The 15,943-nt window shown below is 50.0% G+C and overlaps 1 protein-coding gene across 3 annotated transcripts in view; it reads left to right on the top strand.

Moving 5' to 3' along the window:
• The first annotated feature begins 1,879 nt into the window (after window positions 1-1,879).
• Window positions 1,880-15,943, top strand: part of LOC140187711 (uncharacterized) — a 55,264-nt gene continuing 41,200 nt past the window's right edge. The window contains exons 1-5 of one of the 3 annotated variants that reach the window (XM_072243277.1): window positions 4,784-4,799; window positions 8,868-8,945; window positions 9,940-10,093; window positions 10,562-10,664; window positions 14,215-15,734. In XM_072243277.1, coding sequence (XP_072099378.1) covers window positions 9,965-10,093; window positions 10,562-10,664; window positions 14,215-15,734 — 1,752 coding nt within the window. In that variant the 5' untranslated portion in view covers window positions 4,784-4,799; window positions 8,868-8,945; window positions 9,940-9,964. Of the gene's footprint in view, window positions 1,914-4,532; window positions 4,688-4,783; window positions 4,800-8,867; window positions 8,946-9,939; window positions 10,094-10,561; window positions 10,665-14,214; window positions 15,735-15,943 lie in introns of those variants that run through there. The other 2 variants (XM_072243278.1, XM_072243276.1) reach the window with 2 other exon arrangements.

Here is a 15,943-nt window from a genome sequence, read left to right as displayed (position 1 = left end):
GGGGAGTGTTGCTGAGGGAGAGTGTTGGTGAGGGAGAGTCTCACTGTGGGGGGAGTGTTGGTGAGGGAGAGTCTCACTGTGGGGGAGTGTTGCTGAGGGAGAGTCTCACTGTGGGGGGAGTGTTGCTGAAGGAGAGTCTCACTGTGAGGGAAGTGTTGCTGAGGGGGAGTCTCACTGTGGGGGGAGTGTTGCTGAGGGAGAGTGTTGGTGAGGGAGAGTCTCACTGGGGGAAGTGTTGCTGAAGGAGAGTCTCACTGTGGGGGGAGTGTTGCTGAGGGAGAGTGTTGGTGAGGGAGAGTCTCACTGTGGGGGGAGTGTTGGTGAGGGAGAGTCTCACTGTGGGGGAGTGTTGCTGAGGGAGAGTCTCACTGTGGGGGGAGTGTTGCTGAAGGAGAGTCTCACTGTGAGGGAAGTGTTGCTGAGGGGGAGTCTCACTGTGGGGGGAGTGTTGCTGAGGGAGAGTGTTGGTGAGGGAGAGTCTCACTGTGGGGGGAGTGTTGGTGAGGGAGAGTCTCACTGTGGGGGAGTGTTGGTGAGGGAGAGTCTCACTGTGAGGGAAGTGTTGCTGAGGGAGAGTCTCACTGTGGGGGGAGTGTTGCTGAAGGAGAGTCTCACTGTGAGGGAAGTGTTGCTGAGGGGGAGTCTCACTGTGGGGGGAGTGTTGCTGAGGGAGAGTCTCACTGTGGGGGAGTGTTGGTGAGGGAGAGTCTCACTGTGAGGGAAGTGTTGCTCAGGGAGAGTCTCACTGTGGGGGAGTGTTGCTGAGGGAGAGTCTCACTCTGGGGGAAGTGTTGCTGAGGGAGAGTCTCACTCTGGGGGAGTGTTGGTGAGGGAGAGTCTCACTGTGGGGGAGTGTTGCTGAGGGAGAGTCTCACTGTGGGGGGAGTGTTGGGGAGTCTCACTGTGAGGGGAGTGTTGGTGAGGGAGAGTCTCACTGTGGGGGGAGTGTTGCTGAGGGAGAGTCTCACTGTCAGGGGAGTGTTACTGAGGGAGAGTCTCACTGTGGGGGAAGTGTTGCTGAGGGAGAGTCTCACTGTGTGGGAGTGTTGGTGAGGGAGAGTCCCACTCTGGGGGAGTGTTGCTGAGGGAGAGTCTCACTGTGTGGGAATGTTGGTGAGGGAGAGTCTCACTGTGGGGGGAGTGTTACTGAGGGAGAGTCTCACTGTGGGGGAAGTGTTGCTGGGAGAGTCTCACTGTGGGGGAGCGTTGCTGAGGGAGAGTCTCATTGTGGGGGAGTGTTGGTGAGGGGGAGTCTCACTGTGAGGGAGTGTTGGTGAGGGAGAGTCTCACTGTGGGGAGAGTGTTGCTGAGGGAGAGTCTCACTGTGGGGGGAGTGTTGCTGACGGAGAGTCTCACTGTCGGGGAGTGTTGGTGAGGGGGAGTCTCACTGTGGGGGAGTGTTTGTGAGGGGGAGTCTCACTGTGGGGGGATCAGTGAGGAAGGGACTGTACTCTGATGCCCGAGCTTCGGGACCCTTTGGTGCCTATGGCTGGGGTCTCCTGGGACAGATTGGTGTCGGTGGGGGAGTGGGCTTGAGGGTGAAGATGGAAGTGCACTGACTCCCATTTGAGAATCAAAGGAGAAGGTTCAAGTCTTGGCAGATGGTCGTGCTGCTGCCTCGCTGTTTCACTCTTGAACTTGGGCGCCAGCTGTGTGGGGTTTGTACATTCTCCCTGTGACAGACTCCACACAGACGTCTGGTTCTCCTGGTGCTCTCAGTTCCTCACATATTCCCATGATATGTTGTGGTCGTTTCATTGGCAGCTATCATTTGTCTGCAGTGCGTAGGTGGGTAGTAGAATGGGTGGTTGATGTTCATCAGGGCCTCAGTGGGCTGTGGGTCATCTTTCAGGACTGTATCACTGTATGACTGGCTGCAGAGATCTGGAAAGCTGAAAAGGAGGGGAGCAGGGGTATGTATTAAGTAAGAGTAATTCAACAAAGTAAACTGTTACTGTGTACAGTATTCGGTGAGTTGTCAGGGATGAGGAATCTAATTGGTTAATTGTTGTCACGTGTTCCAAGCTATAGTTGTTACGAAATGTAACATTTTAGAAATGAACCAGCAGCAACAGATTACACATAGAGTCTGGTTTTGATGTTAAAACCACTGTCTTTATTAGTAACTACTTATGATACAGTAACTTAGCCAAGATAAACAAGAGTTAACAGTGAGCTTGGGGAAACAAGGCTTAGAGTGTTGAGATGGTAAAGCAGGAAAGTTCAGTCAATCACGAAATAAATGATGGGAGAGAGACATTTGTAATCCAAGGTGAAACATAGAGAAAAGGTAAGTACAAAATATTCCACAGGTTCCACGCTGGTAAAACGAGATAACAGTCACCGTAGATCTTGTCTGACGTGTTGTTCAAATGCACATAGGAATTACCACCGAAAGTGACCTTTCACGGGAATGTCGTCTTCTAGTGGTTACCACACAACATACCCAGGCAAGGGTTAACACAGAAGTGGTCCACAAACTATCCCAAAAAAAATCCACTCCTATGGATTATACGAAGTGACAGTCCCACATTCGTTGTGCAACGTGTGCCGACGTTTAACCCAATCTCTTGGGCAAAAGAGGGTTCTAAGCCCCAGCTGTGACAAGCTGAAGCTACCGGCTTCCCCAGTCTTTCTCTCTCGCTCTCTTTTGACTGAAGGTCGCTCTCTGTATATGAGTTTAAGTTCGCAGCAGCCTGTGACTAACGTCATAGTCCCACCTCACTCAGGCGCTTAAAGTGACAGTCCACAGTAAACGAAACCTGTGGGTTCCTAACATAGTGAATAGCTTACTTTGTCTACAGATCACACACGTGGAAAATCCTGTTCAGTTCTGGTCACCTCGTTATGGGAAGATTGCCAAAGCTTCAGAGAGGGTGCAGAGGAGATTTTCCAGGATGCTGCCTGGATTAGAGAGGGTGCAGAGGAGATTTACCAGGATGCTGCCTGGATTAGAGAGGGTGCAGAGGAGATCTACCAGGATGCTGCCTGATTGGAGAGGGTGCAGAGGAGATTCACCAGGATGCTGCCTGGATTAGAGAGGGTGCAGAGGAGATTCACCAGGATGCTGCCTGGATTAGAGAGGGTGGTTTATGAGGACAGGTTGAGCGAGCCAGGGTTTTTCTCTTTGGAGAGGAGAATAAGAGGCAACTTGTTAGAGGTGTACAAGATGATAAGAGGCGTAGATCGAGTGGACTGCCAGAGATTTTTTCCCCCCAGGACAGAAATGTCTAATGCCAGGGGACATCATTTTGGTGTTGGAGCTAAGTACAGAGGGAGGTGTTGGAGGTAGGATTTTTACACAGACAATGGTGGGTGTATAGAACATGTTGCCAGGGGTGGTGGTAGAGGCAGGTAGATTAGGGACATTTAAAAGACTCTTAGATAGGCACATGGATGATAGAAAAATGGAGGGCTATGTGGGAGGAAAGGGTTAGATTTACCTTAGAGTAGGTTAAGGGGTCAGCATAACATTGTTGGCTGAAGGGCCTGTACTGTGTTCTAATGTTTTATGTTCTTGCATAAGGAGTATTATGAACTCTTCTCCAAAAGTGGCCACACCAGTGCCCCAACCACTGAAGCATAACCTCTCCACTAGTCTTTAGCTCTCACAATCGACAGTAATATTCTTTTAGCTTACTGCCCCTTCATGTATACCAACCTTTCAGTCTGCTGTCTGAGTTCTGCCGTCCCTCAACATCTATGAAATAGCTTTCTCTTTCATGTATAACTAGATCACAAGACGTTTCCCTACAATAAGACAGAAGGAGTCACAGCTCATCACTAGATCTTGTGTTATGAACGTAACTTCCTTCCCTGCCCATCCCTGGGTCCTTACGCCCTTAAGTGAGATGTAAAGAGCTGAGCTTCCATCACCCTACCCTGTGACTCTCCTCACCTCTCACAGCTTTTCCAGAATAACCGCTGATGTGGCAGCTTATCAAATGCCTTCGGGAACCTGAGCACCACCTGGTTCCGCTTTCTTCACAGCTCATAGTATTCATTCCAAAACAGTTGGTCAAACATGACCTTGCCATTTACAAACCCACACTGGCTGCCTGGTTTCCTTGAATTTTTCTATGATGAGATTGGCCGTTACCTCAATGGGTGAAGGAGCAGGGAGGAGGGGCCGAATTGCCTCGGTCCTGTTAGTGATGTTGGGATGGAGAGGACACGGGGGCTCTGAGGCTTGTAGATCTTCAGTCTGCGAGCAGGATAAGCAGAGGCTGTTTTGCTTCGGTACAGCAGTGAGCAGTGTGTGCTGACTAATATTGTTCCACCACTTCCTCATTCTTACCTCAATCTCTGTATCTGCCGAGCATCTTGACTTCATTCCTAACAATTAGTTACAATTAAAGCACTGATATCTTCTGGGCTGGGATGTGGAGCAGGAAGCTGTGGGAATCTAATCTCTGCATCACTGCACTCACTGGCCCTTACACAGAGTGACTAGGATCACATGCGGACGGGTGCCTCTGCTTCCCCGCTGAGGATCACTTGCCCAGAATAGAGTCTGCCTAACATTGGGGTAGCTTCCTTCCGCTCTGGGAGCAGCTGTTCTCTGCCTTGTCTAACTCTGTGGGTTTCCTCTTGTGGGAAAATGAACACACTCTGAATTCAAAGTGCCTTGTGAGGGTTGGACCCATTACAGCCCTCAGCTTGTTTCTTACATTCCGGATCATCAGAGGTGAGTGTAGTGTTTCTCAGTTGAGTCTGTGTGTGTGTATCTGCGCGTGTGCCTGTCTGAATGTGAGTGTGTGTCAATGTGTGGGGACATTCATACAAGTCATAATCTCCAGGTATGTGTCAGCTATTCCACATGGAATCTATTCTTATGGCCGGGGTGTGCAGTCTCAGGAGCTGGGGGAGTGAGACAGCTCGTGTTATAATGCTGCACCAGGATGGCCATGTCCACTCTCCCCCATGAGAGCAAGACCAACCTTTGCTGGGGTGGGGAGTTGGGAACCGGAAAAGGCACTGGCTTAGGTCAGGGTCAGAATATGGGATCATGATTAAGATTTGAGGTTTAGTGTCAATGTCGTGGTGTGGAGTTTGGGTTCAGAGTTTGTGACAAGGTTCTGTGTCAGAGTGTGAGTGTGTGTGATTGATTGTGGACCTGCAAGCATCGATCTGTGAGTGTGTGTGTGTGTGTGAGTGTGTGCTTGTCTGTATGTCTGTGACTGTGGGTCTATCCGTGTCTGTTTGTGTGTCTATCTGTGTGTCTGAATGTGTGTGTGTGGGGGTGTGTGTGTGTGTATCTATCTATGTGTGTGTTTATCTCTCTGAGAGTCTCTTTATCTGTGCGTGTAATTGTGTGTCTATCTGCATGCATCGATCTGTGTGTGTGTGTGTGTGTGTGTGTGTGTTTGTGCGTATTTGTGTGTCTATCTGTGAGTGAGAGTGTGTGTGTGTATCTCTCTGAGAGTCTGTCTATCTGTGTGTGTAATTGTGTGTCATCTGCGTGCATCGATCTGCGTGTGTGTGTGTGTGAGTGTGTGTGTCCGTCTCTCTGAGCTTATAAGAAATAGGAGCAGGAGTGGCCATCTGGCCTGTCGAGCCTGCTCCACCATTCAATAAGATCATGGCTGATCTGGCCATGGACTCATCTCCACCTACCTGCCTTTCCCCCATAACCCTCAATTCCCCGACCACGCAGAAATCTGTCCAACCTTGTCTTAAATATATTTACTGAGGTAGCCTCCATTGCTTCATTGGGCAGAGAATTCCACAGATTCATCACTCCCTGAGAAAAGCAGTTCCTCCTCATCTCCGTCCTAAATCTACTCCCCTGAATCTTGAGGCTGTGTGTGTGTGTGTGTGTGTGTGTGTGTGTGTGTGTGTGTGTCTATGTCTGTGGGTGAGTGTCTGGGACAGGTGTGTGGGTAAGTGTCCGGGAGAGGTCTATGGGTGAGTGTCTGGGAGAGGTCTGTGACTGGGTGAGTATCTGGGACAGGTCTGTGGGTGAATGGGTGAGGTCTGTGGGTGAGTGTCTGGGTGAGGTCTCTGGGTGAGTGTCTGGGAGAGGTCTGTGACTGGGTGAGTGTCTGGGACAGGTCTGTGGGTGAGTGGGTGAGGTCTGTGGGTGAGTGTCTGGGAGAGGTCTGTGGGTGAGTGGGTGAGGTCTGTGACTGGGTGAGTGTCTGGGACAGGTCTGTGGGTGAGTGGGTGAGGTCTGTGGGTGAGTGTCTGGGAGAGGTCTGTGACTGGGTGAGTGTCTGGGACAGGTCTGTGACTGGGTGAGGTCTGTGGGTGAGTGTCTGGGAGAGGTCTGTGACTGGGTGAGTGTCTGGGACAGGTCTGTGGGTGAGTGTCTGGGTGAGGTTTGTGGGTGAGTGTCTGGGACAGGTCTGTGGGTGAGTGTCTGGGACAGGTCTGTGACTGGGTGAGGTCTGTGGGTGAGTGTCTGGGTGAGGTCTGTGGGTGAGTGTCTGGGACAGGTCTGTGACTGGGTGAGGTCTGTGGGTGAGTGTCTGGGACAGGTCTGTGGGTGAATGGGTGAGGTTTGTGGGTGAGTGTCTGGGAGAGGTCTGTGACTGGGTGAGTGTCTGGGACAGGTCTGTGGGTGAGTGTCTGGGATAGGTCTGTGACTGGGTGAGGTCTGTGGGTGAGTGTCTGGGACAGGTCTGTGGGTGAGTGTCTGGGACAGGTCTGTGACTGGGTGAGGTCTGTGGGTGAGTGTCTGGGTGAGGTCTGTGGGTGAGTGTCTGGGACAGGTCTGTGGGTGAGTGTCTGGGACAGGTCTGTGACTGGGTGAGGTCTGTGGGTGAGTGTCTGGGACAGGTCTGTGGGTGAGTGGGTGAGGTTTGTGGGTGAGTGTCTGGGAGAGGTCTGTGACTGGGTGAGTGTCTGGGACAGGTCTGTGGGTGAGTGTCTGGGATAGGTCTGTGACTGGGTGAGGTCTGTGGGTGAGTGTCTGGGACAGGTCTGTGGGTGAGTGGGACAGATCTGTGACTGGGAGAGGTCTGTGGGTGAGTGTCTGGGACAGGTCTGTGACTGGGCGAGGTCTGTGGGTGAGTGTCTGGGACAGGTCTGTGACTGGGTGAGGTCTGTGGGTGAGTGTCTGGGACAGGTCTGTGACTGGGAGAGGTCTGTGGGTGAGTGTCTGGGACAGGTCTGTGACTGGGTTTAGGCTACATTGCACGACCTGTTGGAGAGTCTGTGATGTGTCAGATGGAACGCTGACCAGGGTGTGACCAAGCTCTGGGGGCTGTGTTCTGGGTATTTGGAGCTGCAGCCTGTTTATAAACCTTGGCTGTCTGGAGAAACTGCAGAAACTGCAGACCAGCTATCATAATAAGCTAAATGTTGACAAGAAAAGGCAGAAGTAAACAGGATATTCATGGACACCTCCCCTCCCCACCTAACCCTCCTCTGAAATTTGATTGTTTCCTCCTTGTAGCCTTTCCCGTAACATCCCCCCTTGCTAACCCCTGCTCTTCCACTCCAATTTCTGCTGCCCCAAGTCCCCTTTGTCCCACAATCTATCCTCTACCCCTCCAACTCTTCTCTCCACACCCTCTGAGGGTCAGCCATGACTTCCTGAATTGCCAGTTGGGCTAATCTCCCTCAGCACATACCCTAGTTCACCGCTGGGGAGAGGGTTTTCTCCGTCTGGGACTGTCTAGTTCACCGCTGGTGAGGGGGTTTTCTCTGTCTGGGACTGTCTAGTTCACCACTGGTGAGAGGGTTTTCTCCATCTGGGACTGTCTAGTTCACCGCTGGTGAGGGGGTTTTCTCTGTCTGGGACTGTCTAGTTCACCACTGGTGAGAGGGCTTTCTCTGTCTGGGACTGTCTAGTTCACCGCTGGTGAGAGGACTTTCTCTGTCTGGGACTGTCTAGTTCACTGCTGGTGAGAGGGTTTTCTCTGTCTGGGACTGTCCCACCACTCGGTGGCAAGACCTGTCTCCCCTCTGCCAGGGACTGTCCTGCTGTAGCAAGACCTGTCTCCCCTCTGCCAGTGTCTGTGCAGATTTGCTGATGTTGGAGGGGGGAGCAGGGAGGGGTCCTGGCCAGGCTGTCACGGGGGTGTGATGGGTGTCGGAGTGCAGAATGAGGGGGATCTTTTGAATATTGAAAGAACTAGATAGAGTGGATGTGGAGAGGACGTTTCCTATACTGGGGCAGTCTAAGAGTAGAAGGTACAGACTCAGAATAGAGGGACCTTCCATTTAGCACAGAGGTGAGGAGGGATTTCTTTAGCCAGAGGGTGGTGAATCTGTGGAACTCATTGCTACAGACAGCTGTGGTGGCCAAATCATTGGGTATATTTAAAACGAAGGTTGATGGATGATTGATTAGACAGAGCGTCAATAGTTACGGGGAGAAGGCAGGAGAATGGGGTTGAGAGGGATAATAACTCAGCCATGATGGAATAGCAGAGCAGACTCGATGGGCTGAATGGCCTCACTCTGTTCCTATGTCTTATGGTGTTAAAGTCTTATGAGTAGGGCATCGTGAGCGGACAGATGTAGGGAGCGCTGTCCCTTCCCCACTCCTTTATACAATATGCTTCCCTCAGAAAAACCCTCCCCAAATGTGTAAAATCAGTGGAGACAAATGTGAGTTCCTTCTGGTCACAAACAGGAGAACTTAAAATGGGGAACACAGGAAGTGCAGAGCAATTAAACAAATACTTTCACACAACACACACAAAATGCTGGAGGAACTGAGCAGGCCAGGCAGCACCTATGGAAAAGAGTAAACAGTCGACGTTTTGGGGCCTCGGACTGAAAAGTCGACTTTGTTCTTTTCCATCGATGCTGCCTGACCTGCTGAGTTCCTCCAGCATGCTGTGGGTGTTGTTTTGGATTTCCAGCCTTTGCAGATTTTCTCGTGTTTGAAATGCTTTCACTTTGTCTTCACACAGTAAACCACAAGTAACTTCCCAGAAATGCTGCCCAACCAAGGGGCTAATCAAAGAACATGAATTCTAATTAAAACAAAGGTACTGGAGAAATTAATGGGACTGGGAGCTGTTAAGTTCCTGATTTCGGCCAGAATGTTGCTGTTTCTTCATTTCTGCAGACACTACCTGACCTGCTGAGTTCCACCAGCGTTTTGTGTGTGTTACGTTGGAAGTGTGGGCCAGTTCAGCCAGGAACAGGCCATTTTGTCCATCTGTGCCAACAGTGATACCAAAATAAGACTGTTAGACATAGGGCAGAAGCTGGCCACTGGGCCCATTGTGTTCACTGTGCCTTTTCATCATGACTGATCTACCATATTCTCTGTTCAGGGCCTCACCCCTTTTCCTACCTATGTTGTTGGTACCAATAAGTACCATGACTTCCGGCTGCTCACTTTTCCATGAGGTCCTGTGCTCTCATGGACTGCTATATTTTCCCCTCATTCTCCTGCCTTCTTCCCATAAACTTTGTCATCCTTACTGAATTTATAAAAATAAATCCCATCTGCATGTGATTAATATTCCACATTTCATATCTGTTTAAATGGCTTTTAAACATTCCTGTCGAATCTGCTTCTGCTACCATCCCTGACAAGTATGTTGCAGGGACCCACTGTTCCCCATGTAAAACAAAACCTGCATTTTATTTAAACGTTCTCCCTCTCACCTTAAACTTCTGTCTTTACTATTTGACATTTACACCCTGGAGAAAAGACTCTAACTATCTAGCCTATTCACACCTCTCATAGTTTTACAGAATCCCGATGAAGGGTCTCGGACTGAAATGTCAACTGTTAATTTCTCTCCATCGATGCTGCCTGACCTGTTGAGTTCCTCCAGGATTTTGTGTGCGTATTGCTGGAAATAGTGGCGTTCATTGGGACAGAATTTGTAAAGTGTTTTGCTGAGGCAGTGTACAATTATGTGGCTTTCTCTTAGGGTTTGAGGCTGAAGTGTCAGTGGGCAAGTACTTGGGAACTGGGTAACGTGTTCTGTAATGCCCCAGTGCAAAGTGTCTCTGCCTCCTCCGCAGGCTCTTCACACAGAGAGGGGGTGAGATGCCAGCCATGAAGAAAACTGTTGGAGTGATAGCAAAAGCAGGCGTGCGGGGAAGCCAGGCTCCTACCTCAGTATCGCAGCCACCCCAAGCCGGACCCTCACTCCGCAGACCCACACAGCACAATGAGGTAGGAGGAAACATCAACCCTCAACGAGATGAGGGAAGGTCGCCCACCTCCACCTCTTGGACAGCACTGGTTACAGGGGCGAACTGGATTTCCTCAAGGTGTGGAGGGATTGGTGAGAGAGCTGGGTGGGGAGGACCTCTCCTTTTATGAGAGATTTGGAACAGGAGGGCTGCTCCTCGATGGCAGACTCCACCAGTGTGGCACTGACCCCTCCAGTGGGGATGGCACTGAGGTCAAGGACTGACCCCTCCACTGGAGGTAACACTGGGGTCAAGGTTTGACCCTTCAGTGGGTGTGACACTAGGGTGAGAGTTTGGGTTGATGCTGAGGCAGGAGCAGTGGGACAATCCTGACCAAACCGAGAAGGAAGAGGTGCAAGGGGCTAAATAACCTGTTGTTGCAAGAACTGGGATGGTTTGGCTGTGCTGATGTGGCCCAGATCATCACTAAACTCAATCCCTTCCACAGGTAAAGAGTCGAAGCTTTGCTGAGGTCACCCCCAGGAGCAAAGCTCGGACAAAGAATCTGCAAATGACAGCGACATCCATTACGACCAAGGCCAGGAGTCCAGGTCAGAGGGCAGAGGGCAGCACCAGACCTTATATTGAACATGGGTGATGACAGAATAACTTAGAACAGAGCTCAGATTAAGTCAGGGATGGCTTGGGACTGGGAATAAAGGATGGGGTCTGCGAATAGAGATGGGGAATAGGGAGTGGGAATAGGAAATGGGGAGGAGACTGTGTCTGAGTGGTGAAGAAAGTTGTCACAGATTACAATGGGTTCTTGATCAGTTAGGGAAGTGGCAAATGGATTTCAATACAGATACGTGTGAGGAGATGCATTTTGGTAAGACAAACCATTGAAGGAGTTATCCTGTGAATGGTTGGGCACGAGGGAGTTTAATGGGACAGAGAGACCTTGGAGTACAAGTGCATGCTTCATTGAAAGTGGCATCACAAGTAGGCAGGGTGATAAAAAGGATGTTTAGCACGCTGGACCTTCACCAGTCAGGACATTGAATATAGGAGCTGGGACGTTATGTTACAGTGGAACAAGTCGTTGGTAAACTACATTTGCAGTAGTTGCACAGTTTTGGTCACCCTGTCATACAAAAGATGTGGTTAAACTGGAAAGAGTGCGGGAAAGATTTCACAAGGATGTTGCTGGGATGAGAAGGTTTGAGTTATAGGGAGAGGGGTGATCTTATAGAAATGTTTAAAATGACGATGGATGGTAGCAGTCTTCTCCCCAGGGTAGGGGAATCCAAAATTAGGGGGCATAGATTTAGGGTGAAAGAGAGGGGAAAGATTTTAAAAGGGACCTGAAGGGCAACTTTTTCACACAGAGGGTGGTGAGTTTATAGAATGAGCTGCCAGAGGAAGTGGTTCTGGCAGCTACAATAAAAGAACTTGGACGGGTACATGGAGGAGGTGGGGGCTTAGAGGAATATGGCCTGAACACAGGAAATTGAGACTAGCTGGGTGGGCACTGTAGTCAATATGGACTGGTTGGGCGGAAGGGCCTTATCCGTGCTGTCTTGCTCCGTGACCCTGTTGTTGATGCAAATGTGTTTGCAATAAGGAGTAGAGGGCGGTTTGAGGGTAAGGGGGGGATGGTTTGGATGTAGGAAAGGTTCAGCAAGGATTTGCTGTTTGAGGGGAGCTAGAGCTGTTGGGGTTTGAAACTGTGTACCCCAACCGTTTGGCAAAAGTTTGGGGGTGAGGTTCAACAAGAGGGCAGAGTGCGATGCAAGCTTTCTGGTGACGATGGTTTGGGGTTGCAGTTGGGTTGGAGTAAGGTTAGGGTTGAACATCAACCCTATGACTTACAGTGGACTGAAGAACTTGAGCATATAGACATTAAGAAAGAGGATGAGCTGGTGCTTTTGGAAAACATCAAGTTGGATAAGTCACCAGGACTGGATGAGATGTACCCCAGGCTACTGTGGAAGGCGAGGGAGAAGATTGCTGAGCCTCTGGCGATGATCTTTGCATCATCAATGGGGAGAGGAGAGTCCCGGAGGATTGGAGGGTTGCAGATGTTGTTTCCTTATTCAAGAAAGGGAGTAGAGATAGCCCAAGAAATTAGAAACCAGTGAGTCTTACTTCAATGGTTGGTAAGCTGATGGAGAAGATCCTGAGAGGCAGGATTTACGAACATTTGGAGAGGCATAATATGATTAGGGATAGTCGGCATGGCTTTGTGAAAGTCAGGTCGTGCCTTACGAACCTGATTGAATTTTTTGAGGATATGACTAAACACATTGATGAAGGTAGAGCAGTAGATGTAGTGTATATGGATTTCAGCAAGGCATTTGATAAGGTACCCCATGCAAGGCTTATTGAGAAAGTAAGGAGGCATGGGATCCAAGGGAACCTTGCTTTGTGGATCCAGAATTGTCTCGCCCACAGAAGGCAAAGAGTGGTTGTGGACGGGTCATATTCTGCATGGATGTCGGTGACCAGTGGTGTGCCTCAGGGAACTGTTCTGGGACCCCTTCTCTTTGTGATTTTTATAATTGACCTGGATGAGGAAGTAGAGGGATGGGTTAGTAAATTTGCTGATGATACAAAGGTTGGGGGTGTTGTGGATAGTGTGGAGGGCTGTCAGAGGTTACAGTGGGACATCGATAGGATGCAAAACTGGGCTGAGAAGTGGCAGATGGAGTTCAACCCAGATAAGTGTGAAGTGCATCAAGAATTTTTTGATCCTCAGCCGAGATCTTAGGAAAAAAACTCTTTCGTAAAAAAGCATTCATTTCAGAGGACTCTAACGGACATTGAGATTTATAAAGTTCAGCATAAAAATTTTGAAAAATCTTATTAATTTCTTCATATTCCTGAGCCAAGGTACCATCTTTCCTACGAATTTTCATGATTTGGCTGCAGCTATTTTTAATTGAGATGCAAGCAGTTTATTATTTTTATCTCTGAACATATAGAATTGGCTCTTTAACTTAAGCAAATATCCCTCAATGGGATGAGTTAATAACAGGTTATATTGTGATTGAAGTTCCACCCTTTGTTTAAATAAATCAATATTGGGGGAAATTGCATAGATATTATCTAAATCTTTAATTTGTTTTGAAATTCTATCTAATTCTGCTTTAGTCTGTTTTTTAAGTTTAGCTGAATAAGAAATAGTCTGACCACATAAAAATGCTTTAAATGTATCCCATATAATTAATTTAGACATACCCCCTATATCATTAAAAAGAAAAGAATTCTTTTATCTGGGTTTTAATGAAACTGACAAAGTCAGAGTTTTGCAATAATGTCTGAGACATGCGCCATGGTGGATGGGCAAGAATGACATCATCAACTTCAAAAGACAAACTCAGAGGCATATGATCAGATATAGCAATAGTGTCATGTTCACAATTTTTAACACTAGGCAAGAAGCGGGGATCGATTATAATATAATCGATCCTTGAATATTTTTTATAAATATGTGAGAAGAAAGAATATTCTCTGTTATTGGGGTGCAGATACCTCCACAAAACAATCAATGCAAAATCAATCAAAAAAGAATTAATTAATGATGCAGAATGATTTGGAAGTTGCTGATTGGTTGAGCTCTTATCAATCATAGGATTTAAGCAGCAGTTAAAATCCCCGCCTATTATCAGCATATATTCATTTAAATCTTATATAAGATGATGAGGGGCATTGATCGTGTGGATAGTCAGAGGCTTTTTCCCAGGGCTGAAATGGGTAACACGAGAGGACACAGTTTTAAGGTGCTTGGAAGTAGGTACAGAGGAGATGTCAGGGGTAAGTTTTTTACACAGAGAGTGGTGAGTGCGTGGAATGGGCTGCCGGCGATGGTGGTGGAGGCGGATACGATAGGGTCTTTTGAGAGACTCCTGGATGGGTACATGGAGCTTAGAAAAATACAGGGCTATGGGTAACTCGAGGTAATTTATAAAGTTACGTACATGTTTGGCACAGCTTTGTGGGCTGGAGGGCCTGTATTGTTTTCTATGTTTCTATCAGGGCCAGTGTTGGGTTTCAAATGAAGTCAAGGCTGGGGTCAGTTCAGAATCAGAGCTCAGGGTCAGTGGTCAGGGTTGGTCAAGATTTGTGGTCCGACCTTTGAACTCTGCCCTCTCCCCACAGGGACCCTGTCGTCAGGCCGAGCCACTACTCCAATCCGCAGGGCGGTGCCGAAGGAGCCCGTTTCCCAGGGTCAGACTCACCGGCTGGGGCTGGGCCCCAGGGATCAGCGGTCACAGGGTCCCGTGAGTCCGAGACCGCCGGAGGTGGCCAGATCCCGACTGAAGGGCTGTTCAGCACTGCCCACACTGGAAAGAGGAGGTGTGAGGTCCCGCAGAGAACCCAGCAGCTTCTCCCGGGGCCCCCGGACCTTTGACCCCTCAACCTCCAACTCCTGCCCTGCCATAGATCTGCCCTTTGACCCTTCAAGCTCCAACCCCCCGACTTCCAACTCCTGCCTTGCCAAAGATCTGCCCTGTGATCTCCTGACCTCCAACCTTTTGACCACTGACCCCAACCCTGCCCAAAACCTGTCCTCTGACTCTCTGACCTCTGTCTCCCCTCCCTCCAACCCTATGCCCTTCAAACATTTGGCCTCTGACCCCCTGACTTTCAGCTCCATCCCCTTATGTCACATCAGTGCTAATAACTCCAACCCAGGATCATTGTCTCTGTGTGGGGAGGGGAACCACCCTCCCCCGGTGGTCCAGACCCCTCAGTTTCAGGGGCCAGGCCAGGGGAGGGAGCTGGGATCTGAGCAGCAGCTTACGGCCTGTCCAGGATGGTCCAGGAACCTCAGAGATGAAGGAGGAGTGGAAGACTCAGTGGGAAGTCATAGTGGTGAGGCAAGCACGCCTCAGGCAGAGAAACACAGAGCAGCGCAGGCTGGGGAATGCAGCACAATGGAAGCTGGGAATGGCAGAACAGTGCAGGGTGAGGAACGTGGAACAGCGCAGACGGAGAATTGTAGTGCAGCGCAGGCCAGGGAATGCAGAGCAGCACAGACAGAGAACTGTAGTACAGCGCAGGCCGGGGAGTTTGAAACAGTATTTGCCGGGGAATGCAGAGCAGTGCAGGCAGACGGAAGCAGTACAGTGCAGGCCAGGGAATGCAGAGCAGCGCAGGCCGGGGAATGCGGAGCAGCGCAGGCAGACGGAAGTAGTACAGTGCAGGCCGGGGAACGCGGAGCAGCGCAGGCAGACGGAAGTAGTACAGTGCAGGCCGGGGAACGCGGAGCAGCGCAGGCTGGGGAATGCGGAGCAGCGCAGGCAGACGGAAGTAGTACAGTGCAGGCCGGGGAACGCGGAACAGCGCAGGCCGGGGAATGCGGAGCAGCGCAGGCCGGGGAATGCAGAGCAGCACAGGCAGACGGAAGTAGTACAGTGCAGTACCGGGATCATGGAACAGTGGCAACCAGGGAGTGTGGATCACTGCGGACTGTGGAATGCAGAACAGTACAGGCTGGGGAGTTTGAAACAGCACAGGCCAGCGAGTTGTTCAGCATCCAGGTGGTAGTCACTGACGGGGAGCAGTCAAGCAGTGGGTGCTCGAAGCAGGGAGAGTGTCGGCACATGGAGAGTTCGGCAACGGGAACAGCGTCACTGGACCCTGGCTCCCAGCCTCTGGAGCACAGCGACTCACAGGTGAGGCTTTATGCTGCGGTACTGCTTCCTGCATGGTAGCAGCTGGAATAGATTGTGGTTGGGATGACTTGGGTCCCCAATGATCCTACGGGCCGTTTTTACACACCTGACCTTGTAAATGTCCTGAATCATGGGAAGTTCACAATTACAGATGCGCTGGGCTGACCACATCACTCTCTGCAGAGTCCTGTGATTAAGGGGGGTATAGG

This window comes from Mobula birostris, chromosome 25, assembly GCF_030028105.1.
Source record: "Mobula birostris isolate sMobBir1 chromosome 25, sMobBir1.hap1, whole genome shotgun sequence".
Lineage (NCBI taxonomy): Eukaryota > Metazoa > Chordata > Chondrichthyes > Myliobatiformes > Myliobatidae > Mobula > Mobula birostris.
This window is presented reverse-complemented; position numbering and strand designations above follow the sequence as displayed.